The 16,519-nt window shown below is 41.7% G+C and overlaps 1 protein-coding gene across 2 annotated transcripts in view; it reads left to right on the forward strand.

The window, feature by feature from the left end:
* Positions 1 to 16,519, forward strand: part of DIP2C (disco interacting protein 2 homolog C) — a 408,787-nt gene that overhangs the window by 350,869 nt on the left and 41,399 nt on the right. For both annotated transcript variants that reach the window (XM_058669544.1, XM_058669545.1), the window contains 6 exons: positions 971 to 1,051; positions 7,128 to 7,251; positions 7,666 to 7,787; positions 9,280 to 9,391; positions 9,481 to 9,590; positions 13,516 to 13,646. In XM_058669544.1, the coding sequence (XP_058525527.1) occupies positions 971 to 1,051; positions 7,128 to 7,251; positions 7,666 to 7,787; positions 9,280 to 9,391; positions 9,481 to 9,590; positions 13,516 to 13,646 (680 nt within the window). The remainder of the gene's footprint in view (positions 1 to 970; positions 1,052 to 7,127; positions 7,252 to 7,665; positions 7,788 to 9,279; positions 9,392 to 9,480; positions 9,591 to 13,515; positions 13,647 to 16,519) is intronic.

The following is a 16,519-nucleotide window of genomic DNA, read 5'->3' on the forward strand; positions in this document are numbered from 1 at the left end:
TCTCCACTTGTTCCTAATTATTGCTGCCAGCCCTGGCTTTAAGCTCACATTGCCTCATAGTGATCCTGTGGCAAGGCGTCTGTCCTTTAATCTTGAGAATACAAGAAAACATCAGTTCAAGTCCAAGGTTTGGGAATCAGACTTCCTTTACCACAGCCTAAATAACTGTAGGAGAAATACTCAAGCTGAATTTGACCAAAATGTTCTTCACCTTGTGATGCGTAGCTGCAAGTCATGTGCAGAACCACTCACCCTTGACAACGCGTAGGGTTCACCGAAAGAGATCTCATTTCCTGCAGCGAGGAAGTGGCCCCACTCCATTTGGACTGTAAAGTAATATAGCCAAATCAATCATGTAAAATATTACCAGCTTAGTAGCCCATGGCCTTTTGTTCATTGACCACCCTTCAACCCACCCTACCACCATCACCATCAACCCCATCCCCATAGTTCATTGCTCTTAATAAAAGACATTAGGGTTTTACATGAGATTTCCCACATCCAGATGTGAAGCAAGGCTGACATTTTTACTGTAGTCTGTGTAATATGTAATGCAGAGTAATGACATCAGGCAGTTGCCACTTAAACATATAAATTTGAAAGAATTTAAAAACAAAGATCTGATTGTCTCATTGCAACCTGTGAACATGAACAAAATGCCTTCTGGAAGCTGTGGGATAACGGTGACCCCTACGGAAGAGTGCTAGTACTCCAACACTTAGATTTTCAGAAAGCATCCCTAACCCAAATTACACCATCAGTCAGCTTTGTGGATCTCGGACTGCTGTGCTGAATTCTGAATCACTGCAGGAGAAAAAGGTTTATAAGCCCTTCTATGGTCTGCTGATGATGTGGTTGTCGGGGCTTTTCCTGGAAATGAATGCCCTCGTTTCTGTGGAGATGCATGCTGTTTGAAGGCACCCGAGGCATTAACACAGGGGCCTGATCCGAATCCTGTGCTCTGTTGCAGTTCCTGTTTCTGTCCGAGGTCTTGCAGTGGAGAGCTCAGACCACCCCAGACCATGTGCTGTATACACTGCTCAACTGTCGGGTGAGGCACACGGAGCTTGCTGTTCCTGATGGGTAACCTTCTGGGGACCACCATGGCTCCTAGGGGACTCCCCCGTTTCTTTATAGTTTTCCCACATTAGTCCTATGTGAATTTCTTTTACCGTATTTTTTTGCTATTTTGACTAATGAGACTTTCTCACTTAAGGATTGCCTTTAATTATAATGACTTGTTCATATATATATATCTATATATATGTATATGCAGGTGTTATCTGATAGAGAACCATTGCAAATCTGCCATTTATTTGTTTTTAGCTTGATCTACAAAACTACTTTTTTTATTCATTAACTACATTGTATTAAGTGACACAGTTTCATAGGTACTGGGATTCTCCCCACCCCTCCCCAAAACTACTTTTTTTATAAATAAATAAGTTGTGTGAAGCAGAGATTCAAGGAATGAAATCTTTCCCATTGTATAATTTCTACTTTGTAGGCATAATTTGTAAGTTCCTGTTGATTAGAAAACCAAACTCACCAAGTATTGATTCATATTAATACTTAGGATTAAGGATTTTCACTTCCACGCACATATTTATAAGAGTAAAATTCGATGTAAAATCCTTAGAAAGTTAGGTTTAAATCGTAGCTTTTCTTGGTAAACATAATCACCTTCAAATGCTTAAAAAGTCGTGATTGTTTAGAATTGCTAAATACCAAAATTTTATAGTGTGTGAAGTTACCTCTTACCATTTTGAGGGTAAAGACAAAGGAAATGCCACAACATAGGAAAATTATTCCCCAAGTTTCTAGTTTGGGTTCCTGTTCTGAAACCAGTATGCATGAGGTTTGGTCCATGAAGGTGACCTCTGCACTAACCAACTTCCTCTACCATAATCCTAGGTTGTCCTGTGTGCTGACTTGGTCTCAATGGTTTGCTTTACTGAATCTGCCCAAGGCCATTTCCCAGGAGGAAGCTCTAGAAACAGGAGCGCTCGTTTTGGACCCTGTGCCTGCTGATATTGTTTGGTGGGGCCCCTGGCCTCTACCAGCCTTCCTGCACTGACAGTCCACACTGCTTCTCACGCTCATAGCCATGTGGTAGTAGGGACAGTCCCAGGATCTAAAAAGTCTTTTCTTTCCCTTGACTCCTTCACCAGCCACTGAATATAGACACAACAGTGTTTTCCAAGCCTACATGTCCAGTTCCCCTCCCTTGACTTCTTCCACTCTGTCCCAGTGCCCCTTTAACATTCTTTATCCTCTGACATTCTTTATCCTCCCTCTGTAACGTCAACTGTAAGCTGCTAGTGATGTTTTTCTTCATCTCCATAGTCTCAGTGGCTCTCTAGAGATTTCCAATATCACCTTCCAAGTGATTACCTAAATTTGAACCATATCCTGCCTGCCATGCCTCAGGTGCAGTTCATTGTCTGATCCCTTTAGCAAGTGTACTTCTTCCCTTAATTTCCTTAGCATCTCAGTCATGCTTGTAGTCTCTGTAAACCAGGAATCACTTTTTAAACTCTTCCCCCGCCAAAGCACACACACAGATTTCCAGATACATTGCACCCAGACTGCAGGGTGTTTGTCTCCAGTTTGGAGGTACGATGAGTCACTTAAAAGCAGGAGTCACCCCCTGCGTACACAGAGATTCAAAAATGTCTTCACAGATAGTAGGTGGGAAATAGATTCTAGCAACATCTAATTTGAGGAAAGATCCTTCAGACTGGTCCCTGGCACTGAATTTGGCATCTCGTGCCAGCTTGAGCCCCTGTGGCCTCAGGTCTTTGCTGTGGCTGGACCCTGTATATTCTAAAGTAATATGTTTACTGAAAAGTAGTCTTGTGGTTTAAAGGGGGCTTCAATAGGACCAATTTGTGGTTAATGTGTAGAATCCATGGTCCAAGAATAACTTTTCCTTCTTGGAATAATCTGTTCATAACACACTGTCCACATGGAATCAGTTCCATCCCAAGCTATCTGAAGGGCCACAACATTACTGCTGTTATTTTCCTAAAAGGGTCAGATCCCAGCACCTGTGTCCACTGATACCCTTCTGCTACTTCCCCTGCACACCTGTCACCAATGTTCACCCTGGACTTTTAAGTCCACAGCATAACTTTTATGGCTGATCCAGTACAATTGCCAGTTAAACTGATTTTCAGGTTCAACACTGACCAATAGAAATAAAATGAAAGCCATGTATACATTTTCTAACAGCAGTATTTTAATACCATAAGCAGAAAAAGGTAAAATTCATTCCAGAAATGACTTCTGTCACATATCTAAAGTACAGTTTCTCTACACATGACTGGTGCCCACACCTTGAGGTGTGCATTTCTGTTGATGATGAATTTGGCTACTTCTTACAAACATCCTTTGATCATGGCTCATTTAAAAAGTGGTTGTTCCTTTCAGCTTATAAGTGTAAGCAGTGCTTCCTGGTTATCATATACAGCATTCATTAATGTGTTCTCGTCTACTGTGAACATAGTAATTAAGAATGAGCCTTTAGCACTGTCAAGGAATTCCAATACTATATTGAACAACTGTGATAACAGTGAACATCCTTGTCTAGTACCAGATCTGGTGGAAAAGCTTCCAGCCTTTCCCCTATAGTATGATGCTGATGTTGGGCTTTTCCTACACAGCTTTGATTGTGTTATAGCAGGTTCCTTCTATGCCTATCTTGCTTAAGGTTTTCAGCATGAAGTGGTGTTGGATTTTATCAGATGTCTTCTCTGCATATATTGAAATGATCATATGGCTTTATTTTTCAATTTGTTGATGTGATGAATCATATTTATTGATTTGTGAATGTTGAACCATTCCTGAATGAACCCCACCTGTCTTGGGTCAATGATCTACCTGATGTGCAGTTGGATCCTATTGACTAGTATTTTGTTGAGCACAAGTAGCAAGCATGTTACAGGAGAAAGCAGGAATATAACTCTTTACAAACAAGTGAAAGATTACCTTCTTGAACATTCTTTACATATAAAACAATATCTTAAAATATTTACTTGTTTGAAATTCAGAGAGAAAGATCTCCTATTTACTGGTTGATCCCCTAAATGGCCCAGTCAACCAGGGCATAACCAAGCCAAGTCTAGGAGCTAGGAACTCCCTCCAGGTCTCCCACATGGATAGACAGAATCCAAGCTCTTGGGCCAATATTTGTTGCCTTCCTGGCACATTCACAAGAAATTGGATTGGAGCAGGGCAGCTGAGGCTCAAACCAAGACTCTGACATGGGATGCTGCTGTTGCAAGCGATGTCGTAACTCACTGCTAGACTTCTGTGTTACCATTTTATCAACGCCAAGGTTTCCTTTAGGAAAAGTCATCCCTGATTTATCTGTCAAAATAATTTTGCCTACAACTCTTCATTGGCAGTGGTTTTCATCATGGAAACTTAAGTGTTCTCCATGAATGCTAGTGAATATGCCAGAGAATGATGGCTCCTACTTGAGAATAGATGACTGTTTTCTGGAACTGTTCACCTAGAACATTCATGTCTCTTCTTAGCAGTTATTTGGGAAAATAAAATGTATACCTGAAAAATCAGTGGTGTTTCTAAAGTCTGGGGTGGGAGGCATCTGGTCTACCACCTTAGCACACCCGCATCCCACATTATGGATTCAGTATCTGTCTCTGACTCCTAATTCCAACTTCCTACCAATGCAGATCCTGCGGGGCCATTGTCATGGCTCAGGTGATTGGGATCCTGCCACCCATGGTCACTGAATACAGGCTTTGGGCTTGGCCAGGAAATTTGAGGAATGAACCATTGGATGGGAACTCATTTTTCTCTCTGCCTGTCAAAACTGGGGTAGGGGGTTGGAAAAAGGCTTGCAAGTAGGAATGAACAGAGTCCCCATATGAGCTGTGTCAACCTTGCCAACTGGGAGAAAATAGAAAAATTACTGGTAACTGGGGTAGAATGGCATTTGGGCTGCCAGCTCGCCGTCTGGGTGATGCCTGGGTGTGCTGGATCCAGAGGCACAATGAGAAACCTGCATCTCAGCTTATGGAGCAGCTCAGACTTTTCGCACTAATCACCAAGGTGCTTACCTCACCTGACTCACTGTGATTACAGGTTCCAAAGAAGCTGCTGTTGTTTTGGTGTCTTTTTCCATGCTAGAAAATCACCTGTCCAGTGGTTACCAAGTCATACAGCCCCAACCACTACTCCCCTGAACCATCACCACAGGTGTGATGGAGAGAGTTGTTAGTTTTGTATTAACCCCATAAGAAATGAAACAGAACCATGACAGTTGGGTTTCACAGACAGGTATCAAAATAAAGGCCAGCATACACATTGCACTTTGTCAGTGCCCTTAGGTGGGGGTTCTCTGAAAGAGGATGAACATAGGCTCAGATACTCTCATGGCTGCCAGGTATGAGTCATCCAAGCTTCTCCACTCTCAGGCCCCAAGCAAGTAGGCAAGACAAAGCTGCTGTCATGTGCCCAAAGAGCTAACTGACCCGGAGTCAGCTTCAATGCCCAGCAGGGGAACAAGGCATCAGTTCCAGAAATTGTGCAAGCCATACTGAGAACACTGCTGCCTAAGACAGGCCCAAGATGCCAGTGGGCATGGAGGGTGACAAGGGTGCTGCCGGCTCTCACTGTGAGCCATGGTGTATCCTACCACCCCAAGGCACATCCATTTTCCATGATGCTGGCTTGCATTGTTGAAGGATTGCAAGGGTTGAGGGTAGACCTGGGATTACCCCCATCCCGATCAGTTTGAGGGTTTGTATGATCCCTAGGACTCACCTTTAGCTGTGCTGTGTTTGTCCCATAGAAAGTTTGAAGAGCTCTAAAGATGTTGGAGCCAGGGAGCAGGTCTGTCTTGGTTTGTTTACAGGAGTCATCTCTATGAATAAATGCTCAGAAGAGCAGTCTTATCTCAAAGGCACCAAACTCTTTAACTTTTGGGTTTGACCTCCTTATCACCAACCTTGTCAGATCTTCTGTCTTTTTATCAATCCATTGTGGCCATGTTTGCCATCTGGCTCTTCCACTTCACATGTCTGTGAAAACAATGAAGGAAAGTTGTGTGTGAGAAGATTCAATCCAGAGATGTGTAAGCTGAACCTGTCCTCCACCGACTCAGGCTGGCTGCTAAGGTTCTGCAGGCTGGCGTGGTGAATGCCTGTCACCCTCTCCCCAGCTGGGCCCTCTGCTGCCCTGGCTCACCCCTCGCTGACCTCTGCTGCGCAAAGCTAGCGATGGTGACCAGTCATTTTATAAGCAAGGTAAAAGGCACGTGCTGATGTTCGTACCTAGACACATGAGAAAGTCCCTCCTACCCAACCTGGATGTATGTGTTTGAGACACAGGTCATTTGAGATAGGAATTCTGTTGTGTTTCTTTTCTTACATCATCCCTCAATAACCCCCAATGCTATGACTGCTTGTAATAAGTCCTTTTCCCTATTAATCACTTTAAAGTGGAATTTGATCATAAAGAAGTGCCTTTTTAAAAAAAAGCTGTAGATAATTGTTCATATCTGATAATAGCATATAATTCTAAGTGTATCCTTAAGAAAAACTCTTTGTAATTGGAGCATATTCAATGCTCTCTCTTAACGGATGAGTTCCCTGCTATTTTGTTATATCTAAGTACCTATTTTGTACTGCTCCAAACTGATGGTCCTTTTTTATGGTACTATTCTGTCCACATGTGTTATATTTTTTTAACATATTTTAAAAATCTGAAAGAAGATACGCTGGAATTTTTTGTAGTTTTGCTCTTGATTTGCTTTTTTTGGCTTCAGTGCTTGATTTCCATCTAATTAACATTCTTCGCTAGTCTTATAAGTCTTTCTGTATCTAAATGTTGTTTTGTTGTGGTACTGCTTATTCAGTGTGAAGAAAAAGGATCGACTTTCATTGGATAGAGCAACCTTTTTTGGTGGTGGGGGGAGGGATGATGAAAATATTCTAAAATTGATTGTGGTGATGGTTGTACAGTTTATGAATAGATGAAACATCCTGAAAATACTGTTTTTTTTATCTTAAGCAAACTGTATGGTATGTGAGCTATATCTCAATAGAGCTGTTATGTTCAAAGAATTTTTCTCAACCATTTATTCTTATGATACCCAGGGGACAATAGCAAACTCGCTGACTTGTGTCCAGCTTCATAAAAGAGCTGAGAAGATAGCTGTAATGTTGATGGAAAGAGGACACCTGCAAGATGGCGACCATGTGGCTCTGGTCTACCCACCAGGTGAGGAGAGTTGAGTCCTGAGGGGTGGCATAGCAGACTGCACAAAGAGGCACGTGGTGACACCTGTCTGCCATGGAGTGGAATTGCTGCCTCATTGCCAGACATGAACACAGTGTCCAGTTAAATGAAACGTTTACAAAGACCCTGAGTGTGTTTTATTAGATTTCTACCATTAAAGAGAACTGACTCAGTTAAGATTTAACTGCTAACTACATAATAGCTGCTTTGAGAAATAATGCGGGAATTACTTCTCAGGGGCCTTAACTGAGTGTATGTGACTTCCATGCTTCATCCAGAAATCAGCCAGAGCTGCAATTGTCACGTAAACATCTGGTATGGATGCTGATAGAGAGGGCAGCCATCAAACAGCTAGGTTTGTTTCAAGCAAGAATTCTCATTTCTTTCCTCGCTTAGGGATAGATCTTATCGCGGCATTTTATGGCTGTCTCTATGCGGGATGTGTGCCCATAACCGTCCGTCCTCCACACCCCCAGAACATTGCAACAACGCTGCCGACCGTCAAGATGATTGTGGAGGTAAGATGGTCACCTGGGGGCCTGCGAGCACGCCCCCTACCTTGGAGCTGAGATGGAGGAGCAGGACAAATCACAGACCCCAAATTCCAGCTGGGAGAATGCAAATGTGTCTGGAATCACAAAAGTGAGGTAGGGAGTGGTGGCTACCTTCAGGAACCCTCGTTTGGGAAGCAAGACTTAAACCAGTGCCTGAAAGTGGCTCGGTGGTAGCAGATACCATGTTGCATTGCCAGTGAAGGTGCCCTGGGGAAAGCACGCCCAAAAGAAGTCATCACCCCTACCCTGCCCACCTCAGCTAAGCATACTTCATTTTCCCCTACAACGTTACAAATGCCTGTTCTCTTTGAAACTATGCATTTGTTTTAATTATGTGAGACCTGGGAAAATTTAATATCAGAGTGAGTGTTTCCTCCTCTGGAGGAAAAACCACAGGAAACAGAATGGTTTTGGGCTAGAGAAGGCCAATGTCTTGTCCCACTTGTGTTGTGGTACTCCCACCATGGGTACTTCTGCTAGAAAAACATTTATGATATACTTGGACATGTGTGACTTTTGTGGGGTCAGGTGGCTAATATTTTAATATCCCTTGTGGGTTTTTTATTTCATTTTTCTTTTTTTTTTTTACATCATACGGTTTCATCGACACAGGGAGTCCCCATTCCACCCTGCATTCCCTGCTACTCCTTTGCCTCCTGATTGCAATAGTATAGTCCTTCAGTAAAAGTCACAAGTCCCACATTCTGCTATTTAAGTGTATCATGTAGGCACAGGCAATGGTAGAAAGCATAGCATCATTTTGTCAAGATATACTTATTGTTTTCATTGGGAGTCTTCCCTTTATTCAAATGTGGAGCTGCATACTGCAACATACATTCACTTCCCAGTATGCTGGTCTCCATTATACAATTCCTCTAGGTGAATATATGTATATGCATGTTTACATGCAAGTCTATTGATCTTGTATTTTGCAAGAATGTTGTCTTACAACAGAGAGAACATACGATATTTGTCTTCTTTGGAGTGGCTTATTTCACTGAACATAATGGTCTCTAGTTGTAACCATTTAGATGCAAATGGTAGAATTTCATTCTTTTGATGACTGAGTAGTATTCTGTGGAGTTGATGTACCGCAGTTTCTTTATCCATTCCTCTTTCTGGGTTATCAGGTATAACACAGCCGGGAGTGAAAGCAGTTCATTTCTGTGATCCTTTCTGAATGTGATCAGAACACTGCTGATACTGTTTTGGGGTGCAGGTTTCTTAGTCCCCTACACTTAGTCTGTTTGCTTCTATGAGCAGATCCCTAGCTGTCACACATGTCAGCTAGCTCCTTAGGTGGAAGTGGTGCTCTTGAATGTCTAATTTTCCTCTCAGACTGGCTGCACGTTTTACTATGCATAATATGCACCAGATGTGTATGATAAACACTGTGTAAAGTTTTTCACTGCTGGTTTATATTGATTCATCGCATCCTTTATTCCCTGGCCCTCAGGTGAGTCGTTCTGCCTGTCTCATGACAACCCAACTGATCTGTAAGCTGCTACGGTCCAGGGAGGCGGCAGCAGCTGTGGACGTTAGGACATGGCCCCTCATACTGGACACAGGTCAGTACTTGAATGAGACAGGTGGATATACTTACTTACTCGGTTCTTAGTGATGTCAGACAGGCTGACAGCTTTGTTTTGCTTTCCAGACGATTTGCCAAAGAAGCGGCCTGCCCAGATCTACAAACCTTCTAACCCAGACACACTAGCCTACCTTGATTTCAGTGTGTCCACAACCGGGATGCTAGCGGGCGTAAAGGTGAGAGGTGGAGTCTGTGGAGCATGTAGGCCGGTGACCTTTTAGTTTACAGACTGTGTATGGACCGTCAGCTCTTCTGTGTAACAGCACTCTGATGAAACAGGGAGGTATGCATATGTGTTTCATTCCAAGTATAAAGTGTGGCCAGTTCAGTAGTCAGCTAGACTGACTGATGCCTTCCAAATGTTCCAACCTCTTTTTATGGAAACTGTCTCACAAGTCCGTAATTGAGGACTGCCCATGCTTTCCTTTTGCACTAGTTCTCAGAAGCCCACACTGAGCTGTGAGGCTCTGCACAGAGCAGGGTCTTGCATCTTTTACTCGTACTCCTCAGTGAAGCCATAATGTTCTTTTGATCTGTCAGAGTGTTCCTGTCAAAATGTCAGCCAGAATTAGAACCCTCACAGCAGAGACGAAATCCTGGGCAAGATATTACACAAACCTGAGCCATGAAAAAGCTTCTCTCTCTGCTTTATTTACCAGATTTAGTGTTCACACACCAACTACCTTATAGTAGAGTTTGAAATTGGTTTTCAAAAGTTTGTTTTAAAACAAGAAATATTTTTAAACCATGATCAGTTAGTTACTATGGCACGAAAGTTAGCTTTTAGCTTCCTACTGTTATACCCCAAAGAAAAACACATACCTTTGACTGTTCTATTCACATGCCTCATGGATGTGTGAACTATAATACCAAGTCTGTCTCAAGAAATCTCTCTCTATACTGAGTGTCTCAGCACTGAGGACTTCCGCGTTGCCAGCATTCCTTATTGACGTGCCTGGAGTTGAGTCCCAGCTCTGCCTCTGATTCCAGCTGCCTGCTAATGTGCTCTCTTGAATGCAGCTGATGACAGCTCAAGTCCTTGTGTCCCTCCCAGCCAGTTCTGGGCTCTTGCCTGTCTCAGTCATGGCTCAGGTGAAATCTCCCTGTATTTGCCTTTTTCTGTCTCTGCCTCGCAAATAAATGAAATGATTAAAAAATAAGAAGCAGACTTCTAGATGGAACAAAGATAATGTGGTCTACAACTCTTCTGCTGCGTCTGCTGTCTCTTAAGTTACACAAAGTTCCTTAAAACTTCTGACCATTTGATTTTCTGTTTTTTTTGATAAGTACCTAATTTAAAGTGAAAGATGGTAATACTAGTCAGTGCAAAACTCCATGTGCTTTAAATACTAAGAAACATAGCATATAATTGAAATTATTTTGGGCTTTTGCTCTCCTCCATCTGGAAGTCTATCCTACATCATGGACTCATACATTGCTGAGGTTACTGTTTTTCTCAGAACAAAATGTTTATTTTGTTTCAGCTTTTGCATAAGAATGCCATTGAGCATTCAATTAGCTATCATAAAAGCTGAAAGAGACAAGTGTGTCCAATAGACTTTTTTTTTATAATGCTTGCTCTATGGTGTCTGATTTTATATAAAAGCCAAAAAAGGCACATTAATATGTTCAATGTACATTTACAGCTTTGCCTAGTGAAAATTGTAGATTTGAATTTCAAAGGCTTCTTAATAGAACCTGGATATGTAATTGTTCTGGATAAACAAGCTCAGCTAGAGGATCCACACAACACCTGCATTCAAGATCAGTCACCAAATGGATTTCCCCAAAGGACATTTTAGGACTCTTGGTAGCTGTCCTTTATCTTTACTTCTGGGACCCTCCTCTGCACTCTCAGTCCCTGTGTAACCAAGGAGTGGACACTTGGGCTTAACATTACTGCCATGGGAGGTAGGCCTGCCCAGGATAAGCCACACCACTCATTCCTGGAATCAGCACGGGCGGTCTCCCCATCTAATGCTTCCACATTGATACATATCTACTGTCAGGTACATTAGATCAGAATGTTAGATTTACCATTTGGGACTTCTGGAAAACTGGTTCTTACTGTAGGTTCAAGAAAGGCATTCCAACTCAGATTCTTGGGTTTGTGGTGTTGGCAAGATTTAAGATTTTAATGAGGAGCCTAGCATGCTGACTGAGTGACTAAATCCTCACCTTGCAAGGGCCAGTATCCCATATGGGTACCAGTTTGCATTCTGGCTACTCCACTTCCAATCCAAATCCATGCTTATGGCCTGAGAAAACAGAGGATGGCCCAAAACCTGGGAACCCTTTACCCACCTGGGAGATCCAGAAGAAGCTCCTGGCTCCTGGTTTCGGAATGACTTTGGCCGTTTGGGAAGTGAGCCAGCAGATGGAAGATCTTTCTCAGTTTCTCCTTCTCTCCGTAAATCTGATATCCCTTTACAATAAAAATAAAATAACTCTTTAAAAAATCTTTTTAATGCACTTGGAGACAAAATATCCAACTTCCTTACATCCATCTTTCCTTTTATTCCCTTTCTTATATTATTTTTAAACTTCATTAGCATGCGGAGAAATAGAGAAGGTTTCACGGATTTGCTTGCTGGTTTTCCCTGTGCAGGAGGGTCATGTGTTTCCAAAGTGATCACCTAATTCTCTGTTTCTTATCCTATTTCCATTCATGTTTCTCTGTTTTCTGTTCTCTTGCTAATTGGTGCAAAGGATGTCTTGATCTTGTACAACAGCAATGAGTATGGTTGATGCATAGCAAGCTTCCAGTATCTTATTATTTGGTAAACTGCACTGAAGCACTTAAATTTCCACCTTGAAGTAATGCCTTGCACAGAAAAACAGTGTAGTCAAGGTTTACTGCTGTGAATAAGTGGATTGTGGAGGCTGGATTTTACTGACTCTTGATCCAGAGAGGCAAGAAGTTGGAGGAATGTTGTATAAGTACTACCTCATTTCTTTTTTAAATAAATATTGTGGCTTTGAAAGCAAATTGAAAAGAATTGTTTATGTCTCAGTTTCTAGATCAATTCTCTTTCCCTGTGTGCATTCAGTAAAATTTCCTGAGACTTTATCCTGGGCAGAACTTTAATGACAGTGATCCAACATTTTATAATGGAAGCATTCCCCACCCCCCGTTTCTCTCATCTCTTTTCTGAAGGGATAAATGGGAAACTAGACATTTGGCCTCATTTTCTCATGATTGCAATGTTCTGCTCTGGCGTCCTTATAGGTTAGCTCTGAATGAGATGCTGTTTCCTATCACCTTGCAATGTGTTTTTTAAAAAAACATAAAAACTTAGTTATTTTCTCCTCTTTTTCCCTGAGTTTCTTTGGCTTAGAAAGTCTCTGTTAGAGAATTGATTTTGCTGTAACTCTTATATGTTTCAAACTAGTTCACAGTACATAGTAACTGTGGTAGGACTATTTCTGAAGGGAAGGAAAGGGACTATAGCCTTGTTTGGGGTGGAATGAGATTGGGTTCTGACCATCAGTTTGCAGCAAAAAAAAAAAAAAAATCATATCATGAAGAGGGCAAGGGATTAGAGACAAAAAGACCTTGCTTCAAAGTCCAGCTTTAATTTTTGGACTTGCAGCAAATCCTCTGTTTGCCTCTCATTCCTAATCATTATGTTGGGGTGATTTATCCAGTCCTACCGGCTGCCACGGTGGGCCCTGAAGGTGTCATGGGAACAAGGCCCAGAGTTCTATTGACAGAGGTAGACACGAACTGTGATATCTTCTACCTATTTGCAGGTTGTTAGAGGTGTCAGACAAGAACTCCTTTCTGTACAACCTGTACACCATTCATTCTGTGGCTATACTCACCAGGTCTTACACAAGCACCAGAAACTTGTGAATGTTGTTTACTTCTCTGACATAGGAAGACTTCTGAGAACATCAATAGCCTGCTATTCCCTAGCACAGCAGTTACCCAGGCTTGAGATGATCGCTGTCCCCATCCTCAGAATGTCTTTTAGACACGTGATGTTAGACACTGTTCGTTTAGGGCAGCCTTGTTATCTTACCCATGTCCTTGGGCATCAGGGACCCTGACTGCCGAAGTCTTCCTGCACTGTTGAATGAAGCCTTTCTGTCTTGCAGATGTCTCACGCAGCCACCAGTGCCTTCTGCCGTTCTATTAAGCTGCAGTGTGAGCTTTACCCCTCTAGAGAAGTGGCCATCTGTTTGGACCCTTACTGTGGACTTGGATTTGTCCTCTGGTGCCTCTGCAGGTCGGTATCTTCTTTAGCATCTTTTGGTGTTTTGTTCAAAATTTAAAAAATTAATAGAGGGAGCTCATGCAGCTTCCTTTCTAGACATCTGACTCTAACAGGAAGCCCAAACGCTGCCAGTTCCAAAGGTGTGGTCTACCCTGGAGTGTCTTTGTAGCTCTCCCTGCAGAGCTTAGGGACAGAGCAAGTACTTGGGGGAGGCCCTTCTGAGAAGTTGTCTGCTTCAGACTCTATTTCTCACAGTCCAGAGACTCCTGAGCTTGCAGCTTTGTTCTCTTGCCTTTAAGACCTGGAGTTTTCATTGAGCTCATGGACATTGTAGGCTCTGACCTCCTTTTACCAGGAGGAGGTACCTGAGCTCGGGGTGTCTAGGAGCAAGCTCCTGAAGGCAGAGCTCACCTTTGTGGCTGGCTCCTTGCCTAGCTAGGAGCAAGTGCGTCGCTCGTGGAATGAGTGAAACATGGGAGAGACTAATGTTTCTCTCCTTTGTCATGATTACATATGCATGTTCTTTGTAAATACTTTAGGAAATAAAAGTAATATTAAAAAGAACATAAGCCATTTATCATGCCATTTAATAAATGGTGATTTCATTAAATATCCATTGTTATTATTTTAGTGTATAGTCTTTCATAGTTTGTATCTTCAAGTATAATGCTGTTTTTATGGATATTATCGTATCTATTTTTATAAAATATGCTATAATAAAACCAGTGCTTCACATGTATCAGCTTTTACCAATTTTGTTTCATATAGCCATTGACTTCTTCCCATCCCTTTAAAAACGGAGCATGTAAAAATTTAAAAGCACATATAAACATCCTAAGACTTTGCCCATAAATCCTTAAGGATATGTACTTTTTAAAAATAAGTATGCTTAATACATTTACAAAACTAAGATGCTAACATATGAAACTGGTTGTAATTTTTCTTTTTCTCCATAGCCGATAGTAGAGATTTTCTTGTGCCTTTAAACTCTCCTCTAAAGAAATTGTTTTTAATGTCTTCATAACATTTAATAGTTTTAGATTAGAATAAAATGCAAGCTTGTAATTTTGAAAAACACTGACATTGTAAGTGGAACAGTAATAAAACTTTTAGAGAAAGCAAGAGTTGAATAAGGTAAATGAATGGTTAATGATTTTTCCTCCATACAAATGCAATCACATCATAATTTTTTTTCTTGGTAAATAGCTTAGACTATTCCCAACAGTTGACACAAAAGTGCCTTGAGACATAGATGCTCAGTGGAGAGAGGAAAACAGAAGTCCATTTCACACCACCACCTTGATCAGTAGCAGTATGCAGTTGTACCAAAGGAATGGAAGACTTCCCAAGACTGACTGCTGGGAAACCCACAGAGAAGCTTGTTGAAGGGAAATGAGTTCCCTGTGCAAATTGCTACAATAGATCTGAGGACCTCATCATGCTGCTGCCTTGCTGGCAGAGTGGCAATTTAGATAATGCAAAGCATCACATTGTAAGAGTTAGGGAGCACCTGCCTGTCTCTTTTGTGAGTGTTTCTCTCTTCCTCTCTGCGTGTGTGTGTGTGTGTGTGTGTGTGTGTGTGTGTGTGTGTGTCTGTTTGTCTTTATCTTAGCTACTGGTATAAAAGTCATGTGGTTTTACCTGGTACCTTATCTAGTCCCAATCACACCCTAACGGTCCCATTTCCAAATTCCATATATTAAGTTTTCAGCTCTTAATAGCATTAGTGTGAGACTTAGTGGTTAAATTTCCATGTGAGTTCAGGTGGACAAAGTATATACATTCATTGAATGCAGTCTCCTTTGAAAAAACGACTGGTTTCAGAACTGGACAGAAGAGCCAATTTGAAAGGGCTCCCACTGACCAGTAGCTGGAAATTATGCATCAAAATAACACTTTGGAAGGAAAAAAAGATAAATTATCAGATGTAATTATTTGAGCAAATGGAAAGCTTGGTGGGTGACAAGGATGTGTGTCATACCACCTATAAACTAGTTATTAATTATAAAGAGGAAAATGACAACTACACGGGGGAGAAGTTGAGTCTGGGGATCAGCTAAGATACCATTAGTGATGAGGCAGGTGCTACATGCCTGGACAAGCTGGATACAGAGAAGGTCATCTTGACTTCCCTGACTTTCTTGTGGAAGATGCTTAACCTGGATGTAGCCATAAGCAAGCATCAGACACACATGTTGAAAGACACTTAAAAACACAGCTGTCTGTGGTCTTCACAAAGTTCGTGTCACAAGAGTTGTGGAAACGGGGAGAAACAAAGCACCTGAGTGACGATAGCTCAGTGCAGTCTACGCAGGATCCTGTTAGTGTAAAAGGTACAGCGGGAAAAACTGGCAAAACTTGATTAAGGTGTGAGTGCGGATGGAAGAACTCTACATATCAGAAGACAGTTTAAGACAGTGAAATGCCAAGCCATGGACTGGGGGAAAAATATTTGACAATCAGATATCAAAGTTCTTGTCAGAAGTGTAAGAAACTCAAAAAGCATTGTAATTTAAAGATGGACAATAGATGTGTATGGATGCCTCATCCAAAGAAATTGTACAAGTGAACAGTAAGCACAGGAAAGGATGTCCAACATGGATTAGGGAAATGTAAATTAAATCCACAGGGATGTGCTACTTTCCACTGACCAGAGCAGCTATAGCCAAACAGAGAAACAAAGTCAGGAAGCTTACATGTCCTAATGTGACACTTACATCATAAAGGAACAATGGGAAAGTGGGAATTTTCATACATTGCTGGTAGAAATGTAAGATAGGGATTTTTTTTATACTGTATGACTCCTCAGTTCCATTCCTCATCATCCCCCAGGAGAAAAGAATGTGTGTGTCCACCCAAAGACTTATGTAATTGTTCACAGGAAC

Source organism: Ochotona princeps, chromosome 10 (assembly GCF_030435755.1).
Source record: "Ochotona princeps isolate mOchPri1 chromosome 10, mOchPri1.hap1, whole genome shotgun sequence".
NCBI classification, from domain to species: Eukaryota; Metazoa; Chordata; class Mammalia; order Lagomorpha; family Ochotonidae; genus Ochotona; species Ochotona princeps.